Here is a 19,864-nt window from a genome sequence, read left to right on the forward strand (position 1 = left end):
CATCTCATGCAAACTTTGAATATTATATATATAATTATATAATTTATACCATATAATATATCTCTTATCCTACGAAGGAATAGTGGATGTTAGGTTGGTTTTGTTAAGCTGAACGAAGACTTATAATTTCATTTCCACGAAGACTGGATGGATGAGTCAACACCCATCCCTCATCCCCCACGCAGCAAATGTTGACCCTCCACCGCCAAAGTGAAGCACACTTGGGTCAACCATTCGAATTCTGAGAACACCGGTCGTCATCAACTATTACTCGGAACAATCCAAGACTAACTTGAACTTTGTTTCTTCCTCCCTTTTCATCCTTCCGTATATGCCCAAAAGTTCTTCTCCGTTGTCAACAAAGCATGAGAATAATAAGAATAAGGAGGAGGAGGAGGAGAAGAAGAAGACGTCGGGTTAGGTTCTGCCTTAGGTGTCTTAAAAGTTAATGGTGTTTTGCCTAACCCGTGAGAGAGTTGAGCAAGTTGGTCTTTGGCCTCTCTCTATCCATTAAAGTCAAACTTTTTTAATAACACTCTCGTGGGTGCATCAACTTATTCTCTCTCTCTCTATTTATTTTTATTTGATAAAAAGATAAATGACGAAGACAATATTCTAACCCGAATTTTTTTTGATAAATTATTGTTTTTTTATTAGTTAATTTAATTATTTTTTTTTTGAAAAATGTGTCTGTTGAGTTTTCGAACCCTTTTACCTTTAATAATATGAGGAGCGTTGATACATCACAAATTAAAATGGATTCTTCCATCATATGGGTTGAAAAGAAATTTTGTCATCCATAGATATTGTGGATTTTGGTATGTTTCATCGTTGACTGATACTGTTAGTTCTTGAATTAAGGAACGATTCACGACGGTATACGCAAGTGAATAACACATGCAATCTATCAGTCATACATGTGAAAGAAATAGCAATGATCTTCTTTGTTGAAAAATAGACATTTTAGTTTTGCTTGAATATATGAAATCAAGTAAAAAATTAGGATGTTATAGTATAAATAAATTATAATTATAACTTAATAAATAAATTTGAATTTATTTTCATTAATTATAATATGATTAGTATCAAATCGATCATATTGGAAACCATGATTAATTGAAAAATAATAGGTATTTATTTAATTACTAAAAAAACTTGGAAAACTTTGTTCTTCGTTTATTATCTTCACTGCCTCTCTCTTGAAGTGAGTTTTTGATATTTGAATATAGTAATTAAGTGTTATTACATACGTATAATTGATCAAAGAGTCAATATAATCTAGTTCAATCCTAAATGCATGGACCTATCCCCAAGGCTTAGGCGAATGACTAGAGTGTAATTCGAGAGTAAGACTAAGATAAAAAATAGACTCTTCGGGCTTTACTAGCTTGCGTCTATCGACTTGTAATTCTTTTGAGATACGGTTTGACTATTAAAGGATATTCAAAGTCATATAGAGAGGGAAGATGGTCTCATCAAGTGATGCTTTGTATTGCCCTGAGGTGCTCCTTAGACATGTCGGAGTCCTGCACAATTGGTTAGTGTCGGGGAACTTCCCGACTCGATCCCTCTGACGCTTAAGTCTGTAAAGAAAATAAAGAGGATTTAGATGAGCTTAGGATAGTTTTTTTTATTCCCTCTTTTCCATCTCATTCGATTGACTTTTATATCGGATTTGTTGATGGAGGGTGATTGCTTGTTCCCCCCTTTAAGCTTCTCGTATCGTTTGAGGTTTATTTATGTCATTAGCTAGTTAATGCATTTTCATGTTGGCAACATATGGAAAGGACATATATGGGAGTATAGTTTATTCGAAAACAAACAGAGAATAGGGATCGACATTAGGTACCCGAAGAGTTGGGTCATATCATCAAAATTAATGTTCCATATAATTAAGTATTTGACCCCTTCCGAAATCATGGCCAAGGTCGATGGATGTTAGAGACTGATGGTACAATTGAGGGGAGGCTAAGAGGTTTAGTGGTATCATCGAGCAAAAGCTGATAGGTTTAGTGGTATTTCGATGATCTTGTGTAATTACCGACACGGTGAGATAGCATGAGCTTTATTGGTTCCAAAGTGGCAGCCCTCAATCAATCAATCAGTTAGTTTTTCAATGAGATTTTTTTTTCTTTCATAATATTTAATTAAATATCATGAATATAAATCGCTAGAAAGAAAATATTAGAACAAACGATAAAAACATAGATGGAATCTTCATAAAATTATAGGAAAATATTTTAAAGTGAGCCCAATACACAATAATATCTGATGTGTAAATATTTATAATAGGGTGAATTAAAAAAATAATTTATATGAGAGTCCCACACCGACACTTCCGAGACAACTCCACCGTCCCATCGGTGGTGTTTGTCTTATAATACTTGGTTTTGAAGACTTGGCCTTTTTCTATTCTCTCTCTATCTCATTCTTCACGATCTCATCTCACTGGATCAATCATGTCATCCACGTATACGTAGACGACCTTTCGATACGTACACCGGTTTTGGACTTCGGCCATGCAGCGTTCCCCACAAGTTCAGCTGCAGTCAGCTTTCATGCACTCCACCCACGTCCCATTCCCACCTTTGCATTACTACGACCCTAAAGGCCAAAGGAAACATGGATGATGCCCAAAAATGGTGGGTCCTCCATCCCCATGTCTCTACGTTGTTTTCTAATGGACTGCTTGTCTTTTGACCGCTGACCAGTGACGCCATCTCCCTTCGATATAAAGACGACACGGGAAGGAGGAAGGAGGAAGGAGGAAGAAGAGGAAGGAGAGAGAGATGGGGAGGAGGAGAGAGAAGGGAGGGAGAGTGGATGGGCTGGAGGTGAAATTGCCGAGCTTCTTCCGGTGCCCGATATCGCTGGAGGTGATGAGGTCGCCCGTCAGTCTGTGCACCGGCGTCACCTACGACCGGGACTCGATCCAGCGGTGGCTCGACTCCGGCCACCGGACCTGCCCTACCACCCGCCTTCCCCTCCCCTCCCCCGTCCACCTCGTCCCCAACCTCACCCTCCGCCGCCTCATCCACCTCTGGTCCTCCCCTCACCTCCTTCCCCCGCCTCCCCCGCCCTCCTCCCCCGACGACCTCCTCCTTGACCTCCGATCCTCTTCCTCCGACACCCTCCCTCTCCTCGACCGTCTCTCCGCCTTCTTCTCCTCCCCCGCCACCGACGACTCCGAAAAGGACCGCCTTGCCTCCTCGGTGCACTTCGCCCCCGCCCTCGTCTCCCGTGTCGTCGATGATAACGCCGGATTAGAAGCCCTGCGAGCGGCCGTCAGGGTCCTCGCTCTGGTCCTGGGAATGGAGAGCCGCAGAGAACTCGCGATCGCGGCGCTCTTCGCGGACCTCGATGGGTCCGTCTCCGCGCTCCTCAAAGTCCTCAAGAGCCGCGACGGGGCGGAAGAATACCGAATCGACGCGGCTACGGTTCTCGAGTCGATCCTGTCGTCTCCTTCTTGTGACGGCGAGAGGAGGATCTTGATCGTGGAGAAGCCGGATCTTTTCCCGGAGCTCGTCCGCTTGATCGACCCGCCGGACACGATGGACCCGGCGGCCGCAGACGCGGGGCTGCGGTGCCTGCTCGCAGCGGCCAAGGGGAGGCACGCGCGGGCGGGAATGGCTCGTGCCGGGGCTGTGCCCGCGCTCGCGAGGGCGCTGACGGCCGCGGAGCTGCCCGCCACGACGGCAGAGCGGGCGCTAAAAGCGATGGAGGCCGCGGCGAGAAGCACAGAGGGGAGAGCGGCGGTATGCGAGGCCGCAGAGGCGTGCGTGGGGGCGGTGATGGAGAGGGTGCTGAAGGTGGGGCGGGAGGGGAGGGAGGCGGCGGTGGCTGTGCTGTGGGCGGCGTGCGTGGCGGCGGAGGACCGGCGGGCGAGGGAGGCGGTGGCGGTGGCGAGAGGCGGCGCGGCGAAGATACTGGTGGTGATGCAGGGCGGGTGCTCGCCGGCTGCGGCGAGGATGGCCAGGGAGCTGCTCCGGGTCTTCAAGGTGGACGCCGAGAGCTGCAGCGTGGGCTACGACACCAAGACGACCCACATCATGCCTTACTAAACCTCCTTAATTAACACTTGGAATCCCTCATTAACATGTGGGGATTATAATTATTATTATTAGCACATGGAAACAAAAAATATATATACTTTATATTTGTTAATTGTAAATGCAAAGTGATTTAGGCTTATCAAATCATATGATTTAATCTAATCGGATTGATCGAGCTGGACACGCATCTAAAAGATGGAGGAGGAGCATACATCTATCTTATTTTGGAAATATATAGAATAAAATCTTAATCTCTCATCTTTGGTAAATGAGCTCAGTACATCATCATCATCAAATCAATTAAATTGTTAATTAACTCTCTATTAATCCTAAGAATTTTTTTCCAGCCCATTATTTATTTGATCTTCCTATTCTACTGCGACATTTGTGATCCTAAGAATAATCTCTCGATTAACTCTCACGGGTGGAGGGAACAGAGCGGCCGAAATCGCTGAAAAGGGTGGCCGACCGAGTGCAGGCGGCGCCGCCTACGACTTGCTTGCTTGCTTGCCGCCGATAGGTCGTAGTTGCAGAGAGGAAGAAGAAAGAATCCTATACTACGTGATGACGACGGAAGAGAGTGGACTGTGGAAGAAAGGGTTTCCAAGGATTAGGATCGGACGTCAATATGGATGCCCCTCTCCTTTCTTTAAACTAATGTATAAAGGGTTTTCCCCTCACCCACCGAGTGCAAGTCAGGATCTTATAAGGAGGATTTGCAACCATTAAATCATAAAATGATTCCTAAAAGGGAAGGATTAAGGTTGTATACAATGGAGATGTGATAGATTCGTTAACGATGAGCAGTCTGCGAAGAGAATATTAACAAGTGTGCATTGAAATATTCTTTTTTTAATAATAAATTTTGATCATTCAATAGATATCATAGTTTGTTAATTGGGAAAGAGATGAGAGAAAAAAGATGAATATATATTTTTCAAAAAATAAAAATTATATAAAATAATATATAATAAATTTTATTTTTATATAGGAAAGGATGTGGGAAATCAATGTGTTGTGGGTAACAACCTTGAGTCGTGGTCTCGGGGTTGACGCGGCTCGGTTCGGGTCCGGACGACGGGGATCTCCCTGGGACGTTCCTCGAGCCCGCCGAGGTGGTCGGGTGCGGTGGTCCGATCGGGATGGGGTGGTCGCTTCCTCCGGGCAAGAGCTCCTCGCTTGCGCGTCCCACGGGGACCTTCGGCTTTGCACCTGCACAAAGGTCGAGTCGGGAAGCTCGACCCAACCCCTGCAACGATCAAATCAGATGGTGTGAAGGGGGTTTCAGATGAATAAGTCTTTTTTGTGTGTATGTTTTTCTTCCTCTCTCCTGTTCAGAATGCGCGGGTATTTATAGAGAAGCTTACTATTTCCTAATGTGCCCGCTTGCAGGGGGCAGGCTGATAACGTCTGACACTGGTGTTGGCGTGGCATGAAGAACCGAGCCTGAGCAGGCGTTAATGCGCCTCGACCGGCGTTCTGATCCGTTTGACCAGGTGTTATCGCATCGATCGAGGCATGAGACGTCATCTGACGTCAGTCGAGTCTTATCATAATTACTATCCTCGTTATAAGGTCAAAGATCAAATAACATCATATTCAAGAATGATGAGGCATCAAGTTGTTTTCTCACCTTTTCCTCCTTTTTTATTTATGTGTTTATTTTACATTAGAACAAAGAAAAGAAAAAGATTTGGAGAAGCTCTACTCCACCAAAACTTCTAAAGGAAGTCAAGATGGTATCTCATGGAATTTACGATCAAGTATCTCTTGGGGCCCTGATGGAGTTAAAAGTTATGCTTGTTGTGCCCTTTCTTTGCTCATCACCCTCTGCTTTTTCTTTCTCCCCTCTCTTTCTCTTTGTTCTTTTAGATTTCCCAGATTGAGTTCCATTCCACCAAACTTTTAAGAAAGTTGAGATGTTGGACTCGGAAGTTTCTGCCTGCCGGCATTCCTTTCATTCATTCTCCATCTGTGTTTATTCTAGACAAATGTTATATGGGAATTCCAGATTTCACTGCACTTGTTTCAGCTACTTTTGCCATGGCCCATGCTTTGACTCCAATCATTGATGCAGAGGCCACCACCATATCTCCATCTCATCCCCAAAGAATCCATGCAAAACCTTAGCTCATGACCGCAGATGCAAAGGCTTCAAGAAAGGAAAAAAATACAAAGAATGCTGCAGAGAAAGCAAAAGCAAAAGTCTGCAGAGATCCCAGCAAGGTGCTCCATCTTTAAATGTAGTTCTGAGGTGCAGCCTCATCGAGATTCATCTCCATCCGGCAAAGCAAAGAAGATGCCCTGCAATCCATCCAAGGAAAAGAAAAAGGAGGTCAAACAGGGCATCAGGGAAGAACTCCCTCATGCCCAGGGAGAAACTTTGGCTTCAACAGTGGACACAAATGTCCTGACTATACATGATCTTTTTTCTCACTATTTAGTTCCTTGTTGGGCAATGCCTTTAGTTAAATCATAATGATGCAATTCAAGAAACCACTAGAGAGTCTAATGACATTAGAGACGAGCACTATTATATATAAAATATAGTGGGAAAAAAAACACTCATGTATGTTATTAATGTAGGGATGGATTATGAGCTTCACTTAATTTTAGAATGTAACTGCTGATATGTGCTGCAACACTGTGCAAACCACAGGGATGTCTCAGCAGAGTCTTTGTTAGGCTAATTTGACCTGCAAGATCTCAACTAAGTTTACCTTAGTGATCAGAATGCACTGCATGGACATACACTAATTCTTACAGTAATGCTAATGCCAATACAAATAGATGTTTCTAGCAGCTGACATAGTGTCTTAAAAGAACTCGGTTCCGTTAGGGTTAAGAGAACTCTGACCTGAATGGAGGTGGTGCATGCAGCCTTTTCTCGGATTGATAGAGTCAGGCTTTCCATGCATTGATAGAGTCGGGCTTTCCATGCAACCACAATGGAAGTTGCCTTTGCATTCACTCCTCTGGTATAAGAACATGGCTTGATGCCCTAAAACTTGTGGATTTCTGATAACATCAGTGATGCAAGTTGTTAAACAGTTGTGTGTAACCATTGGAAGGAGAAAGAATTAAGTAGAAAGAGACTTTTCGACTAAGAGCTGAATTACAACGATTTAAACTTCAAAAACAGCTAGTGAAGAACAATGCGTTCAGGCCTTGAGGCCTGTGTAACAGTTAGTGTTACCCATAGCATTCCAGTTATACCAGAGGATAAAAGCAACTACTGAAGGCAACTCATCTTTTGGAGAGGATAGAATTCATGTTTCACCCTATCTTGTATAAGACATTCAACAAAGAATGAACTCTCCGCATGCTCAATCCATCCTTTCACTCCATCGATTGCACAGTAGGAGCCAGTAGTAGCATCAGTAGAAACTCTTCACCGTGGATAACAGCATTTGGGGATGAAATTGGTGAGGCAATCTGCGGCAAAACCAGTCACAGGCTATACAGCAGCAACCTGTCGCAAGACGGGTAGTGACCAATGTCTTCAGGATTGCTGCTGGTATCAAATTCTTGTCTGAGTGATCTAAAAGATAGTCAAAGATTCAAACCATTAACTGGAATGACATAATAGCCCAAAAGACGGAATGACCTGTTGGCTCTACAACATTATTTTACAAGTCAGAAACATGTTATCAAGTGAGGTTTGGAAACTTCCCCATCATCTCAAGAATCTGTGGTGATAAAACTCGTCGAAGGACATGCGTTTTACTGAAAAAATATAAATATAAGGAATGTTAGAAAAAAAAAGCTTAAATACTTTATATGAACGATATGAAAAACTGAGGCTAAAGTGACACACCTGGATCTTCACACAAGAGCCTAGTGCATAGGTCAAGGGAGTCAGCATGAAAGCTAGAGAGAATGGACTGCGAAAATGGCAGCGAAGAACTCTTCCTTATATTCTGTAGAAGCTTGAAGAGAGATCATATACCAAAGTAAGAAGACATCATGTCAACTGTAATTGAGAGAATATAATTATTATTAATAAATGAGCTACCTGAACATTGTTTCGGCCACAATATGGTGGATGCCCATTCAGAAGCTCAAAAAGAATTGCGCCAAGACTCCACATATCTACCTGCACAACAAAGATATTTAATTTTCTTATCAATTCAGTAGCGAATATAAATTATGATACCTTTTACCTTATCATCATACTTCTGGAACTGCATTACTTCCGGAGCCATGTAGAAAGATGTTCCGCAAACCATGTCAATGTGCTGACCAGGATGAACAACTCTGTCCAGAAGTTTCAGAGATTGAATAAAGGTTATTGTAGTTTGTGGAATAATACATTGCAAATAATAGTTCGTATACTTATTTGGACTAGCATTTGATCCAACGATGGTACCTTGCAAAGCCAAAATCAGCTATCTTTAGCACTGCATCGCAGCTGGGAGCAGAGAGCAGTATATTCTGTTCATCATAAATTTTACCGTGAGTAGCAAATCAGAAAAAGTGGTTACCAGATGAACATGTCCTAATGTGCTTCGGCACCTCAGGTTTCAAGTCCCTATGAATAATATGGTGAACATGCATCACCTCCATACCAGCTCCTGCAATGAGGAGATAATATGGCCCTCATATCATAGCCCTGACACATAAAAAAAGAAATAGATCTTTCCAGATTGGTTCTGTTAGTCTACTCATAAAATGAGATACCTAGCTGTCTCATGAATTTTCTGACTGTATCTTCGTTGAGATGGCCAGTGTGTTGAATGAAAGTGGCTAAATTTCCACCTGGGCAGAATTCGAAGATAAGGAATATGCATCCATCATCCTGAAATGGTAGTAATAAATTAAACATCCAAAGCTTTTAAAAAGTAGGAAAAATGGACGAATTTTACTATTATTTCTTGTAAACAAGAACAACAAAGAACTTGACTAATGAGCTCATGTCACAATATGCAGAGCCTACTTGATTCAAATATACTACTTCGACGGAAAAACAAAAAGGATGATGTTCTGGGGGGTGTTGGGAGTTCTTTTACATTTCCACAACACTATCCAGTAAAATAGGCAGCATTCCGGAAATAGTTTCTATCTGAATTTTGAGCACACCAATTAATGGTTTGTGAAGCAGAGTTCCAAATCAAGATTCTCATAGAGACACGAGAGTGGAGCTAAAAATCGAGTAGATCATGCAAGGAATTATTTTGTTTGTTTAATAGGACTGTTTGAACAGATACAGATGGTTGAGGCTAATTTCATGAAGATGGATGGTGATGACCATCACCTCCGAATCATTTCTTGGATCTCTAAGCACCTACCTTTAGAGAAACCTATTTAGTAACATAGCTGGCATGATGATCTAGTCCTAAAATGTGATATATACAAAAGCACGGATATCCATTTTAAAGAAAGACACAGAAACTTTGAAGATTCATCCACTACGAAGCCACAGAATTACCCTTGTCAGCTACATACTGAGTACCAAATAGAAGGATTAGTTGGTGTTCGCTTATTTATGCATTCATGCCTCTCTCTCACAAGAGATTTCAGCGAAGAATTATTTGCTTCTTCTGATAAGAAGCCTGATGGCGTCTTCAACAATTGCATGCAAATCTTTGACTTCCTTGGATTTCTCCACTAAAATCACAACTTAAGCATGGAATCCCCAATTAGTTACCCTAAAAATCCCTTTAGAAGCTTCAGAACCCTATTTTGACGTATTATGCGGAGAAAGAGCAAGTGGATGGTATTGGGGACCTGGATCACATCGAGTAGGCGGATGATATTGGGGTGCCTGACGCTGGCCAGGAAGTTGAGCTCACAGTCGAGGCAGTCCCTCAGTTGCCGGCTGAGCCCCGAGAGGTTCACCTGCTTCACCACCACCTCTCGGCCGCTTTTCCGGTGCACCGCCCGCCACAAAACCGACGCGAGCCTCTCCCTCACCTCGAAATCGCCGGCGATGGCAGTATTCGTCAGTCCCTCCGCCATCATCCTTCTTCCCGTCTCGTCTACAATGCGATCGCAGATACCCGTCACCGGTATACTGCTGGGTAAGCGGGGGAAGGATATATAGCGGGCCGAACAATAGGAAGAGACCCAATTAATATGTGGTGGAGGCCCATCGTAATCCTTGAAATCGTCATATTATATATTTATGACGTAATCAGCCTAATCGGATCCCTTTAGAACAATCATATAATTAATTTCTACCAACTCCACTATTTTAACCCCCAAAAAAAAAGAAAAAGGAAATTAGTATTGCTCCTTTTAATGATGCTCCATAAGCTTTTCCATGGAATATTAAATCGACATTTTGAAAAAGCAAAAAAATTAAAAGAGAGAATAACTACACACTCATGTCTCCTAATCAGCATTCATCGAGAGAAGGATGTTCTATTGCAATAGCCGAGCTGAGGGGGAGAAGAGTGAGAACTACCTCCCTACTCAATCATGCATGCAGTGCCGCTTCTCTTTTCTTGGAGTACTGCCCAACTAAGATGAAAAAGAAGGGTGAATTGGTGAGCCAATGCCAGCAGCTTTGGGCACCAAAGTTGGCTATAAAAAGGAGCGAGGGAGTGGTGTGAGGTGTAAGCTAATAAGAGTTCCTGAGAGGGTCCGTAGATCAATGATGGGTGCATTGGGAGAGAGGAAGGCGTTCATGGCCTGCCTCTTCTTCTCACTTGCCATTGTGCTCATCTCTCTAAGTTTGCCCCTTCAAGCACAAGCATTCCACCATGACCATCCTCCAAAGGAGCACCATCATCACCACCCTTATCCGCACAACTCACCACCACCACCTCCTTCGCCTCCTTACTACTATAAATCACCACCACCACGTACCCACCACCACAAGCCTCCATTGCTTCCACCTCCTTACCACCGTATATCACCACCACCACCTCCACCTACCCACCACCACGGGCCTCCATTGCTTCCACCTCCTCCTCCTCCATATCATCACAAATCACCACCTTCATCTCCTCCGGTTTACACGTCGCCACCACCTTCATCTCCTCCGGTTTACAAGCCTCCACCACCTCCACCTACCCACCACTACAAGCCACCATTACTTCCACCACCACCTCCTCCTCCTCCATATCATCACAAATCACCACCTTCATCTCCTCCGGTTTACAAGTCGCCACCACCTTCATCTCCTCCAGTTTACAAGCCGCCACCACCTCCGCCTACCCACCACCACGGGCCTCCATTGCTTCCACCTCCTCCTCCTCCATATCATCACAAATCACCACCTTCATCTCCTCCGGTTTACACGTCGCCACCACCTTCATCTCCTCCGGTTTACAAGCCGCCACCACCTCCACCTACCCACCACTACAAGCCACCATTGCTTCCACCACCACCTCCTCCTCCTCCATATCATCACAAATCACCACCTTCGTCTACTCCAGTTTACAACCCGCCACTACCTCCACCTACCCACCACTACAAGCCACCATTGCTTCCACCACCACGTTCTCCTCCTCCATATCATCACAAATCACCTCCTTCATCTCCTCCAGTTCACAACTCGCCACCACCTTCATCTCCTCCGGTTTACAAGTCGCCACCACCTTCATCTCCTCCGGTTTACAAGCCGCCACCACCTCTACCTACCCACCACCACGGGTCTCCATTGCTTCCACCTCCTCCTCCTCCATATCATCACAAATCACCACCTTCATATCCTCCGGTTTACACGTCGCCACCACCTTCATCTCCTCCGGTTTACAAGCCGCCACCACCTCCACCTACCCACCACTACAAGCCACCATTGCTTCCACCACCACGTTCTCCTCCATATCATCACAAATCACCTCCGTCATCTCCTCCAGTTCACAACTCGCCACCACCTCCTACCTACAAAAAGAAAACACCACCTCCGTCTCACCACAAGCCACCACTCCCTCCATCCCATGTATACGCTTCACCTTCTCCTCCTCCTCGTTACCACTAGAGCCGGTGGCCGGAAAGGGTTAGTGAGCTTACTGCATGTTGATTATGAACGAAGACAACAGCTAACACTTCCACTTCTTGTTTTGCAGGGAGCACGAAGGACGATCACCACCAACCATCATCGTCGTAGGGTTTGCTCTCGTAAGAAGTGGAACATACAAGCTACTGTGCAACCCAAGCGCCTACTTGTTCGTGTTTTAAGCTTATGTTTCGAGTGTATGCATTGCTGAGTCGTAAGTAGGAATGTAAGATCGAAATAAAAGTGTGCTCTAGACTTCCTCGTCGAGTACTTCTTTTGAGAAAAGCCTTTGGTATTTTGCGCTGGTCTTGTCCTCATCTTGCGAATAAAGATCCCAACTTGGGTGAGAAGGGTGTAGAACGGGATGAGCTGCAACGGTGATGGATGGTGACTTAAGATGACCATGCAACATGATCGACTGTCTCATTGGTCCCAACTCCGTACACATTTGTAGCGCATCTACACCACCAAAAAGATAAAGAAAGCCTACGAAACATGAAACAAATAGCATCCACGTACTCTTCGCGTCAACGCATTGATGAGACTGCAAGCCCTGGGTGCGTACGTGATTGACGCAGAAAACCATGCAGACATCCAGTGTTTTGTGGCACCGCACAGGGGATCGAACGAGACATTACTCATCTCTCTCACTCGCAAAATCCATGAGATATTTTTACTGAATCACATGGATTTATATGGTTCAATGAAAAGAGTTTTACTTTTTGAAAATGTTTAATGACTTTAAACACCGATTCTAAACTTGATTATTTGGGAACTATGTTCTTATGATCTACACGCCTATTTACAAGCTAAGAATGACAATTTGAACTTAAAAAATATTATCTTATTTACCTCTATTTGATTTGATTTAGATTCATCTAGCCAACCTGCATATAATTATACAGAATACATTCTTTTAAATCTGATTAGTTAGATTGATAGTTTATGTTTGATTAAGAGGAGAAAACTATTGGCTCAGTATTAAAAATAAGAATAATGTTAGAAGATTAGATTATTTTTTTGTACGTACAAAGAATTGGCCAATTATTACCTTTGCTATTTTGCTTTTGGCTTTAGTGTGTGCTGTCATCAGAAGTCCACTGACACTAGTTTAATTGATCCCTATCCCTGTCGTTAGTATTGTCCTCTTTCTCAGCGTTTGCGCGAGGGTTGGTAACACCAAAACAAAGGGTGGGTGGGGTAACGTAAATCCTTCAAAGATCTTTGTGCGCAAGAGATGCTTCTGGATCATAATATATATACATACATACATGAAAAATTACATATAAAAATTTTATGATATTTGAAATTTATCTCACTAAACTTAAGTTTAACACATGTATCTTTTAAGTTGATTTTGGTTGACTAACTATCATTTGAAGTTATTTAGCATTCTAATTGTATCAATACATTTAAAGAATCACATTACGACTATAAGATTGTTAGAAACATTTCAATTTTTATGCTTTTTTTTTCCTTCAAAATAATTAATTCCGGATAAATATGTGTGTGTATATATATATATATATATATATATATATATATATATATATATATATATATATATATATATATATATATATATATATATATATATATATATATATATATATATATATATATATATAAAGAAAATAGTTGATGTTTCTGATGTCTCACTCGTAGCTCTATCTATCAACATGGGATTCCATTCCGACATGTTGCAGAAAAGGTGATCACAAGCATAATTCATCACTTCTCATACGTAGATCTTATGTATCTCGAGAAACTTGAATCGAATCCAATGATCATAAGGTGGTAAAGAGAAATAATGAGAAGACCCGTTCAAGGAATAAGATATATTATGTGATGCAAAGCATCGGTACAAGAGTGCGGGCCCTACCTCGTCAATGAGGATAACATCTTCTCGTATGTTCTCAATTAATGTCGTCTGCACCCACGAACCTCCAATTACTTGTCTCTCGTTGCATGTTATCTTTCACGGCCTCAAGCGGTCAAATGCATCATTTTACCAGAGAGAGAGAGAGAGAGAGAGAGCGAGAGAGAGAGAGAGAAACAAAGTAGAGCATTGACCACGACAGACATGATTGATTCCAGCATTAAATCCGACAGATAAAATACGTCATCGCCATGGCTCTTTCACTTTTTAAGGAATAATCAATATATTACGAAGAAGTTAGTATTTTGAACAATCGACGGAAGATAAGATTTTTCCGAAGAAATCTTTCTATTCTATCGAGAAAAATCCTCTTCTGTTTAGGAAAATCCTTTCTCCTAATTTGTATAAATATAAGAGAAAACATGTTAATGTATTAAAGTATTTTTATTTCTTTAATACTTGTCTTCGGCCAACCAATATCGTTGTCTTCGGCCAGCAACTAACGCCTGTGCCCTCACAGCAACAGCAATAGCAAGAATAGTAATGATCTGCTCTTAAGATTAGATTTTCCAACTATACGAGGAAATATCTCTATTCTGAAAAATCCTCTATTATGTTGAGGGAAATCCTTTCTACTAACATTTTCATTTCTTCAATAAAGCTTCTTCTCTTCTTCAATAAAGCTTATTTTCTTCTTCAATAAAACTTCTTCAATAATTATTTTTATCTTCTATTATTTTCATCAGTTATCATCTTCCACCTAAGTTAATTTATAATGACTAATCAATATATTATCAAGAACTTGACTCAGTAGTATCGAATATGACAAATGACTCAAGTTCTATATATCTTAATTTGGTGGGAATAAAATATGTCATGAGACTAAGTCATGTTGAGTTTGGTATCATGTTCGTCATTTGATGCTGTCCTACATTGGTCTCCAAATGACTCAAGCTCTTTAAGTTGAGCAGATTATAAAATCTTTAAATAATTTAGTCTCACAGAGCCAGAGAGAACACTAAATTTACTATATAATAGCTTCACAGATTATTTCCATTGAATTAATATAATAGTATTATGCATAATATGACATACGAGACCAATTATGCAAGTCGGATTTTGGTTACTCTAAGTTGGAGAAATAATTTTGAATCTTTTGTAAAATATTTTTCTAACATTTTTTTAGCAGATAAAATATATAGATCTGGCGTATATATTTTAGGTAGGTCTCTTTGCACTGTCTTCATATGGGCTTTGCTACAATTGGGCTGTCAATGGGTCGGGATGAGTACGTACTCCGAGTCAACTGAGTCAATTCGGTGACGTCACGTTAACCAGGTATGAGCGCACGTGCGAGCAAGGTACATGGAGAAAGCATCAAGGAGCCACGTGCTGGCAAGTCGAGCGGCCGCGAGAGAAGGCGAGTGACCACGTGGTAGCGCGAGGAGAGTCTGCAAGATGAGCCACGGATCCCGATCCGCGTGCTCCCACCTCAGTGCATCCTCACCGCTCATTCTCACCCATCCGACGCTCTAATTCGCGCGGCACGCCCGGAAAACTACCCTAATTCCGAATCCCGCCTCTCCCTCCCTTTCTATTTAAATCCCACCCCGCGTCTCTGCCACACCAATCTCAATCTCCGATCTGTTTCCCCTCCCACTGATTCGTAATCGTTTCTCTCTGCCCTGTGAGATGGCCAGGACGAAGCAGACGGCACGGAAGTCCACGGGCGGCAAGGCGCCGCGGAAGCAACTGGCGACGAAGGCGGCGAGGAAGTCCGCCCCCGCAACCGGCGGCGTAAAAAAGCCCCACCGTTTCCGCCCCGGGACGGTGGCGCTGAGGGAGATCCGCAAGTACCAGAAGAGCACGGAGCTGCTCATCCGGAAGTTGCCCTTTCAACGCCTTGTCCGCGAGATCGCGCAGGACTTCAAGACCGATCTCCGCTTCCAGAGCTCCGCCGTCGCGGCCCTCCAGGAGGCGGCCGAGGCCTACCTCGTCGGTCTCTTCGAGGACACCAACCTCTGCGCCATCCACGCCAAGAGGGTCACCATCATGCCCAAGGACATTCAGCTCGCCCGTCGGATCCGCGGTGAGAGGGCATGATCACCGTCCGATCATTTGTGTTTGGAGTCCTCGAACCTGTCTTGGTGTGTTTGGTGTATCTTTGGAAAGTTATCATTGGTAATTAATGGATCGGTCTTTTATGATATAACATTCCTCGAGATATTTCAATTAACCTCATGTTTAATGAGCTCAACAGTCCAATAACTCGATTTATATTTTTTGGGAGTTCCTCCAATAATAGTATTAAGTATAACAATGATGTGTCTAATTTTTTAGGACTTACAAAAATAAAAGAAAAAAATGAAAAAAGAGACTCTTTGGCTCTAAGTCTGTACATTTCCTATTTGGGCGGATGGTTTCTTTTCTTGGTAGCCAGTGGCGTTGCTGGCATCAACGACGAAGACGTCTATGAGCTCCGGTGGCGACTCCTCCACTTTGGCTGCCTCTCTGCTTTTACCCCAAAGCACGGCGTAAAGCCCCGCCACGATTAATGCTGATCCAATCACGCTGCAACAACATCAAGAGTATTATAGGTTTATATATAGCAGATTTTTCTAGATGTAAATTTATGTGAATTACCTTCCGAGGTGCAACTGTTCATTCAGGAGAAACGTGCTCAGGATAGCCACAATGATAAGCATCAAAGGGTTAAATATGGACGCAAACAGAGGACCTCTTTTCTTGATGCACCAACTCAATACTATGAGGATTATCCCTGATGCCGCCACCCCCTGCACCATCATCACCATCACCATCACCATCAACCTTATATATATATATGTGTGTATAGCTTACGATATCAAATAAACAAAGAGGAGTCACGAGAGGAAATTACGGAGTAGATTGTCGTAAGAAGCCTCACATCCAACCGCATTCTCCAGCTGCTCATACTTCTCTCTCCACAGAGGGCATAAACTACAGATTGCACTGCTGCCATGAAGCACAACAACGCTGTGCCCGTGTAATGACAAGGGTATTGTTTGCTCATCCTTGTCTGCAACAGCAAGCTCTCAATCATACAACTAAACAAACCGCAACTCGTATCTTTTGTCACCTCACCTGAATGATCAACCACATCGCGTAGGATAAGCAGCTTATGACCGCAAACAACGAGCCCATGACATGGTTGCCCGAGTCCTGTTGAGGTTGTGGTTGAGCTCCTCCTTCATCGTTATGAGACCTGAGAAGATCGATATGTGTGGACCAGAGATTAATGGTTGCTCCCTTGTAAAAGGTGAGGAGCATGGCGCCACCAACGCCTGTAAGTGTTCCTAAAGCTTTGGCTTGCCCAGACACAGTAAGAACAGCTAAACTCTCCAATCTGTAAACACAAGCATTCGGTAAAAGCAAGCAGAGATGTGTAGAATTGTGAGCTTCCTAGTGTAAGAGGATGAGGGACCTGAAGAGGACTGCCAGAATAAATGTGATTGCCGGTATGAGATTAGTCATTGCTGAAGCAAAGGTTGCAGATGTAATACGAACACATGATAGATACAGATTTTGCGATATCGTACCCCTGCCAAGAATTTGCTCATTAATTAATATCGATGTAAAAGAAGTTGCAGGAAAGAAAGAGAGAGCAATAGCGTTTGGCAAGTACCCTAAAAGCCCGCTGAAGAACGATAGCATCAACACCTTCCATGTCATCTTTGGTCGCGTCTTCCTGCAATTGCAACATTCTTGAGATCATCAAGTAATGTTCGTCTCAAGCTTTTCAAATTTTGTGAAAACGAGAGCTTTTCACCAAAAACACAAGAGAAGACATACAGAAAACACCATAAATAACAAAACGAGATCTCTATCAACTCGAACCATCAGCACTTGCCTTTCCATGAAGAAGGCGAGCGGGCATAAGAAGGCGGCCGCGAAGAGGTACCGATACGCCACCAGAATCCTGCTGTCCATGCCATCGTTCAAGGCGAGCTTGTAGAAGATATTTACACCGGCGAACACTACTTGAACCAGCACCATCCCCGCCACCGGCTTCACTCCCTCCATCACGCCTCCTATTTCTCTCTACGGTGGCGGTTGCTCCGCAACAAGAAAACAAGTAAGAGGATCTGCTGTCTTCTTGGCTGTTTCTGATGCGTGCACTTGTGAGAACGAAGGTGGGAAGGAGGATCGATATTTATAGAGGAAGGGGAAGAGGAGAGCAAGTCGTATGCATGGTTCGGTTTGAAGTGGCCGGTGGCGTCGATGGCCGAAGGACACACATGGACGGGAAGAGAGAGAGACAGAGAGAGAGAGAGAGGAAGCTTCGTCTCGGGTGGCGAAATGGGAGGGAGAGCGTGAGCGTGCGCGACAATGAGAGGAGAGTTCATCATAGCTTCCTTTCATGGGGTCCTCACGACACGTGTCAGGCCAGGAAGGACCTGCTGTGACGCCGCGTGGCACCGGCACGTCACGGGGATCTCCGTGCCTGGCATGCGACACGCCCAACAGCGACGTCTGACGCATTGTTATTGGACAAACGATGTAGGTCCCACGTCATGGGTGACTAGGCGAACAGGTACGCCGTGCTAATAATTCCGCCTCCAAATCAGCCACGTTGGTTTTACAAAAGATGACGTCGTCAATGACGTTTTACCCGCCATAAAAGCGACAATTAATGTTAATTACGAAATAAGTCGCGAATTCCCATTTCCAATATGACGTTGTGTATAAATTGAAATCAACTTGTATGGATTAGAATAATATTATCCATAATCATAATTGTTCTTCGATTGTTTTGGGGTAAAGCATAAAAGAAATTATGACATTAAAGAAAAAAACACATGAAAAATTATCCCAAAAGCAAAAAAGAAAACCATAGTGCCCAACCCATGGTGGAGACATCACACACTGACTGTGGATCACAAAGTCCAACGTGGATTTTGACCTCTATCTTCAGCTCAGTCTTTGCCTTTTCCGCAAAGGCCAGCATGCTTCTTTGGAAAAACATGCCATGGTGTTAATGGATTAAGACGAGCATCACGAGAGAGAGAGAGAGAGAGAGAGAGAGAGAGAGCAGAAAGGTTTTAACAACACAAGGGAAAGGGGAGTATCGCCTCTTACGTTCACGATTGCACCACCGCTGCTGCTGCTTTAATGAAGGGAGGCAGAGTGAAGCTTCTAATGATGAAAACATGCGCCAATTGGGCACTCGATCCAAAAGAATTAAACAATCAATATATTTCTCTTTACTAAAACGAGGTGCATTATTATTTTTATCCTATGTATATATATATATATATATATATATATATATATATATATATATATATATATATATATATATATATATATATATATATATATATATGTTTTGTATTCTTGAATGTTCAGTCTTTGGTACGACAACCAAAGACATCGACAAATTGAACGAATGAACCACAATCTTTTCAGAGCAAGATAGTCTTTGACAAATTGACATTTAGTCACTACAGCTCATTGTTGAGTAGTCAGTCCATCGGGCTATGATGCAATCGTAACATTCGGGTGGTGAATAGATACGGGGAGTGATGCAACTATGATGCAAGAGAAGTATGGGAACAAGGTATTAAATTCTTTCACCTCAATTCTCTTTTTAGAATTTACGTTTTTCTTATTTATAATGATACAAAAGAAGTATAGGAACATGGTATTACATTCTTTCACCTTCCTTCTATCATACCTTTGTCATCTTTTTAAATTTTATATTATTTTTATAAATTACTTTATTATATATATATATATATATATATATATATATAATTCTATCCTCTTAAACATATATATAAATATTAAGTTATTATAATCTTTATTTATCTTAAAAAAATGATAGAAAACTTCTTACAATCTATCGTTACAACAGTTTACTTTAATAAAAAGGTGAATACCAATCTCAAATAATTTATCTCTCATTATGTATTATATGATATCTTAATTCATTATCACACACACATC

The 19,864-nt window shown here is 42.6% G+C and overlaps 4 protein-coding genes and 1 long non-coding RNA gene across 6 annotated transcripts; 3 read left to right on the forward strand and 2 right to left on the reverse strand.

Annotated features, from left to right (window-relative positions):
- The first annotated feature begins 2,723 nt into the window (after nt 1-2,723).
- LOC103983658 (U-box domain-containing protein 29) lies at nt 2,724-4,164 on the forward strand. The gene has a single exon (XM_009400914.3). The coding sequence runs from the start codon at nt 2,790-2,792 to the stop codon at nt 4,059-4,061; it is 1,272 nt and encodes a 423-aa protein (XP_009399189.2). The 5' UTR covers nt 2,724-2,789; the 3' UTR covers nt 4,062-4,164.
- Nucleotides 4,165-7,156: 2,992 nt separating this feature from the next.
- Nucleotides 7,157-10,073, reverse strand: LOC103983657 (serine/threonine-protein kinase ATG1t). Of its 2 annotated transcripts, none has more exons than XM_065107646.1 (8): nt 9,780-10,073; nt 8,733-8,850; nt 8,568-8,626; nt 8,422-8,486; nt 8,216-8,309; nt 8,068-8,148; nt 7,870-7,972; nt 7,157-7,778 (listed from the first exon to the last, which is right to left on the reverse strand). In XM_065107646.1, exons 1-8 carry the CDS (start codon nt 10,011-10,013, stop codon nt 7,729-7,731), a joined length of 804 nt encoding a protein of 267 aa, XP_064963718.1. In that variant the 5' UTR covers nt 10,014-10,073; the 3' UTR covers nt 7,157-7,728. The 2 variants fall into 2 exon arrangements, with proteins under 2 accessions (XP_064963718.1, XP_018681369.2); XM_018825824.2 differs by having other exon boundaries at nt 7,870-7,981.
- A 546-nt stretch (nt 10,074-10,619) lies between these two features.
- Nucleotides 10,620-12,282, forward strand: LOC135611971 (extensin-1-like). The gene is made up of 2 exons (XM_065107647.1): nt 10,620-11,997; nt 12,068-12,282. Exon 1 carries the CDS (start codon nt 10,648-10,650, stop codon nt 11,977-11,979), a length of 1,332 nt encoding a protein of 443 aa, XP_064963719.1. The 5' UTR covers nt 10,620-10,647; the 3' UTR covers nt 11,980-11,997; nt 12,068-12,282.
- Nucleotides 12,283-15,496: 3,214 nt separating this feature from the next.
- LOC103983656 (histone H3.2) lies at nt 15,497-16,088 on the forward strand. The gene has a single exon (XM_009400911.3). It carries the CDS (start codon nt 15,569-15,571, stop codon nt 15,977-15,979), a length of 411 nt encoding a protein of 136 aa, XP_009399186.1. The 5' UTR covers nt 15,497-15,568; the 3' UTR covers nt 15,980-16,088.
- A 691-nt stretch (nt 16,089-16,779) lies between these two features.
- On the reverse strand, nt 16,780-17,605 carry LOC135611972 (uncharacterized). The gene is made up of 3 exons (XR_010486707.1): nt 17,541-17,605; nt 17,340-17,456; nt 16,780-17,261 (listed from the first exon to the last, which is right to left on the reverse strand). It is a non-coding gene; the product is annotated as an uncharacterized LOC135611972 (long non-coding RNA).
- Nucleotides 17,606-19,864: the final 2,259 nt, after the last annotated feature.

This window comes from Musa acuminata, chromosome BXJ2-5, assembly GCF_036884655.1.
Source record: "Musa acuminata AAA Group cultivar baxijiao chromosome BXJ2-5, Cavendish_Baxijiao_AAA, whole genome shotgun sequence".
Classification (NCBI taxonomy): domain Eukaryota; kingdom Viridiplantae; phylum Streptophyta; class Magnoliopsida; order Zingiberales; family Musaceae; genus Musa; species Musa acuminata.

Coding starts and splice junctions, on each gene's coding strand:
- LOC103983656 (XM_009400911.3), top strand. CDS start 15,569: ATGGCCAGGACGAAGCAGACGGCACGGAAGTCCACGGGCGGCAAGGCG.
- LOC103983658 (XM_009400914.3), top strand. CDS start 2,790: ATGGGGAGGAGGAGAGAGAAGGGAGGGAGAGTGGATGGGCTGGAGGTG.
- LOC135611971 (XM_065107647.1), top strand. CDS start 10,648: ATGATGGGTGCATTGGGAGAGAGGAAGGCGTTCATGGCCTGCCTCTTC.
- LOC103983657 (XM_018825824.2), bottom strand. CDS start 10,013: ATGATGGCGGAGGGACTGACGAATACTGCCATCGCCGGCGATTTCGAG. Junction 8,851..9,779: donor GCCTACTCGATGTGATCCAG/GTCCCCAATACC, acceptor CTACCATTTCAG/GATGATGGATGCATATTCCT. Junction 7,982..8,067: donor GTGGCCGAAACAATGTTCAG/GTAGCTCATTTA, acceptor TCTCTCTTCAAG/CTTCTACAGAATATAAGGAA.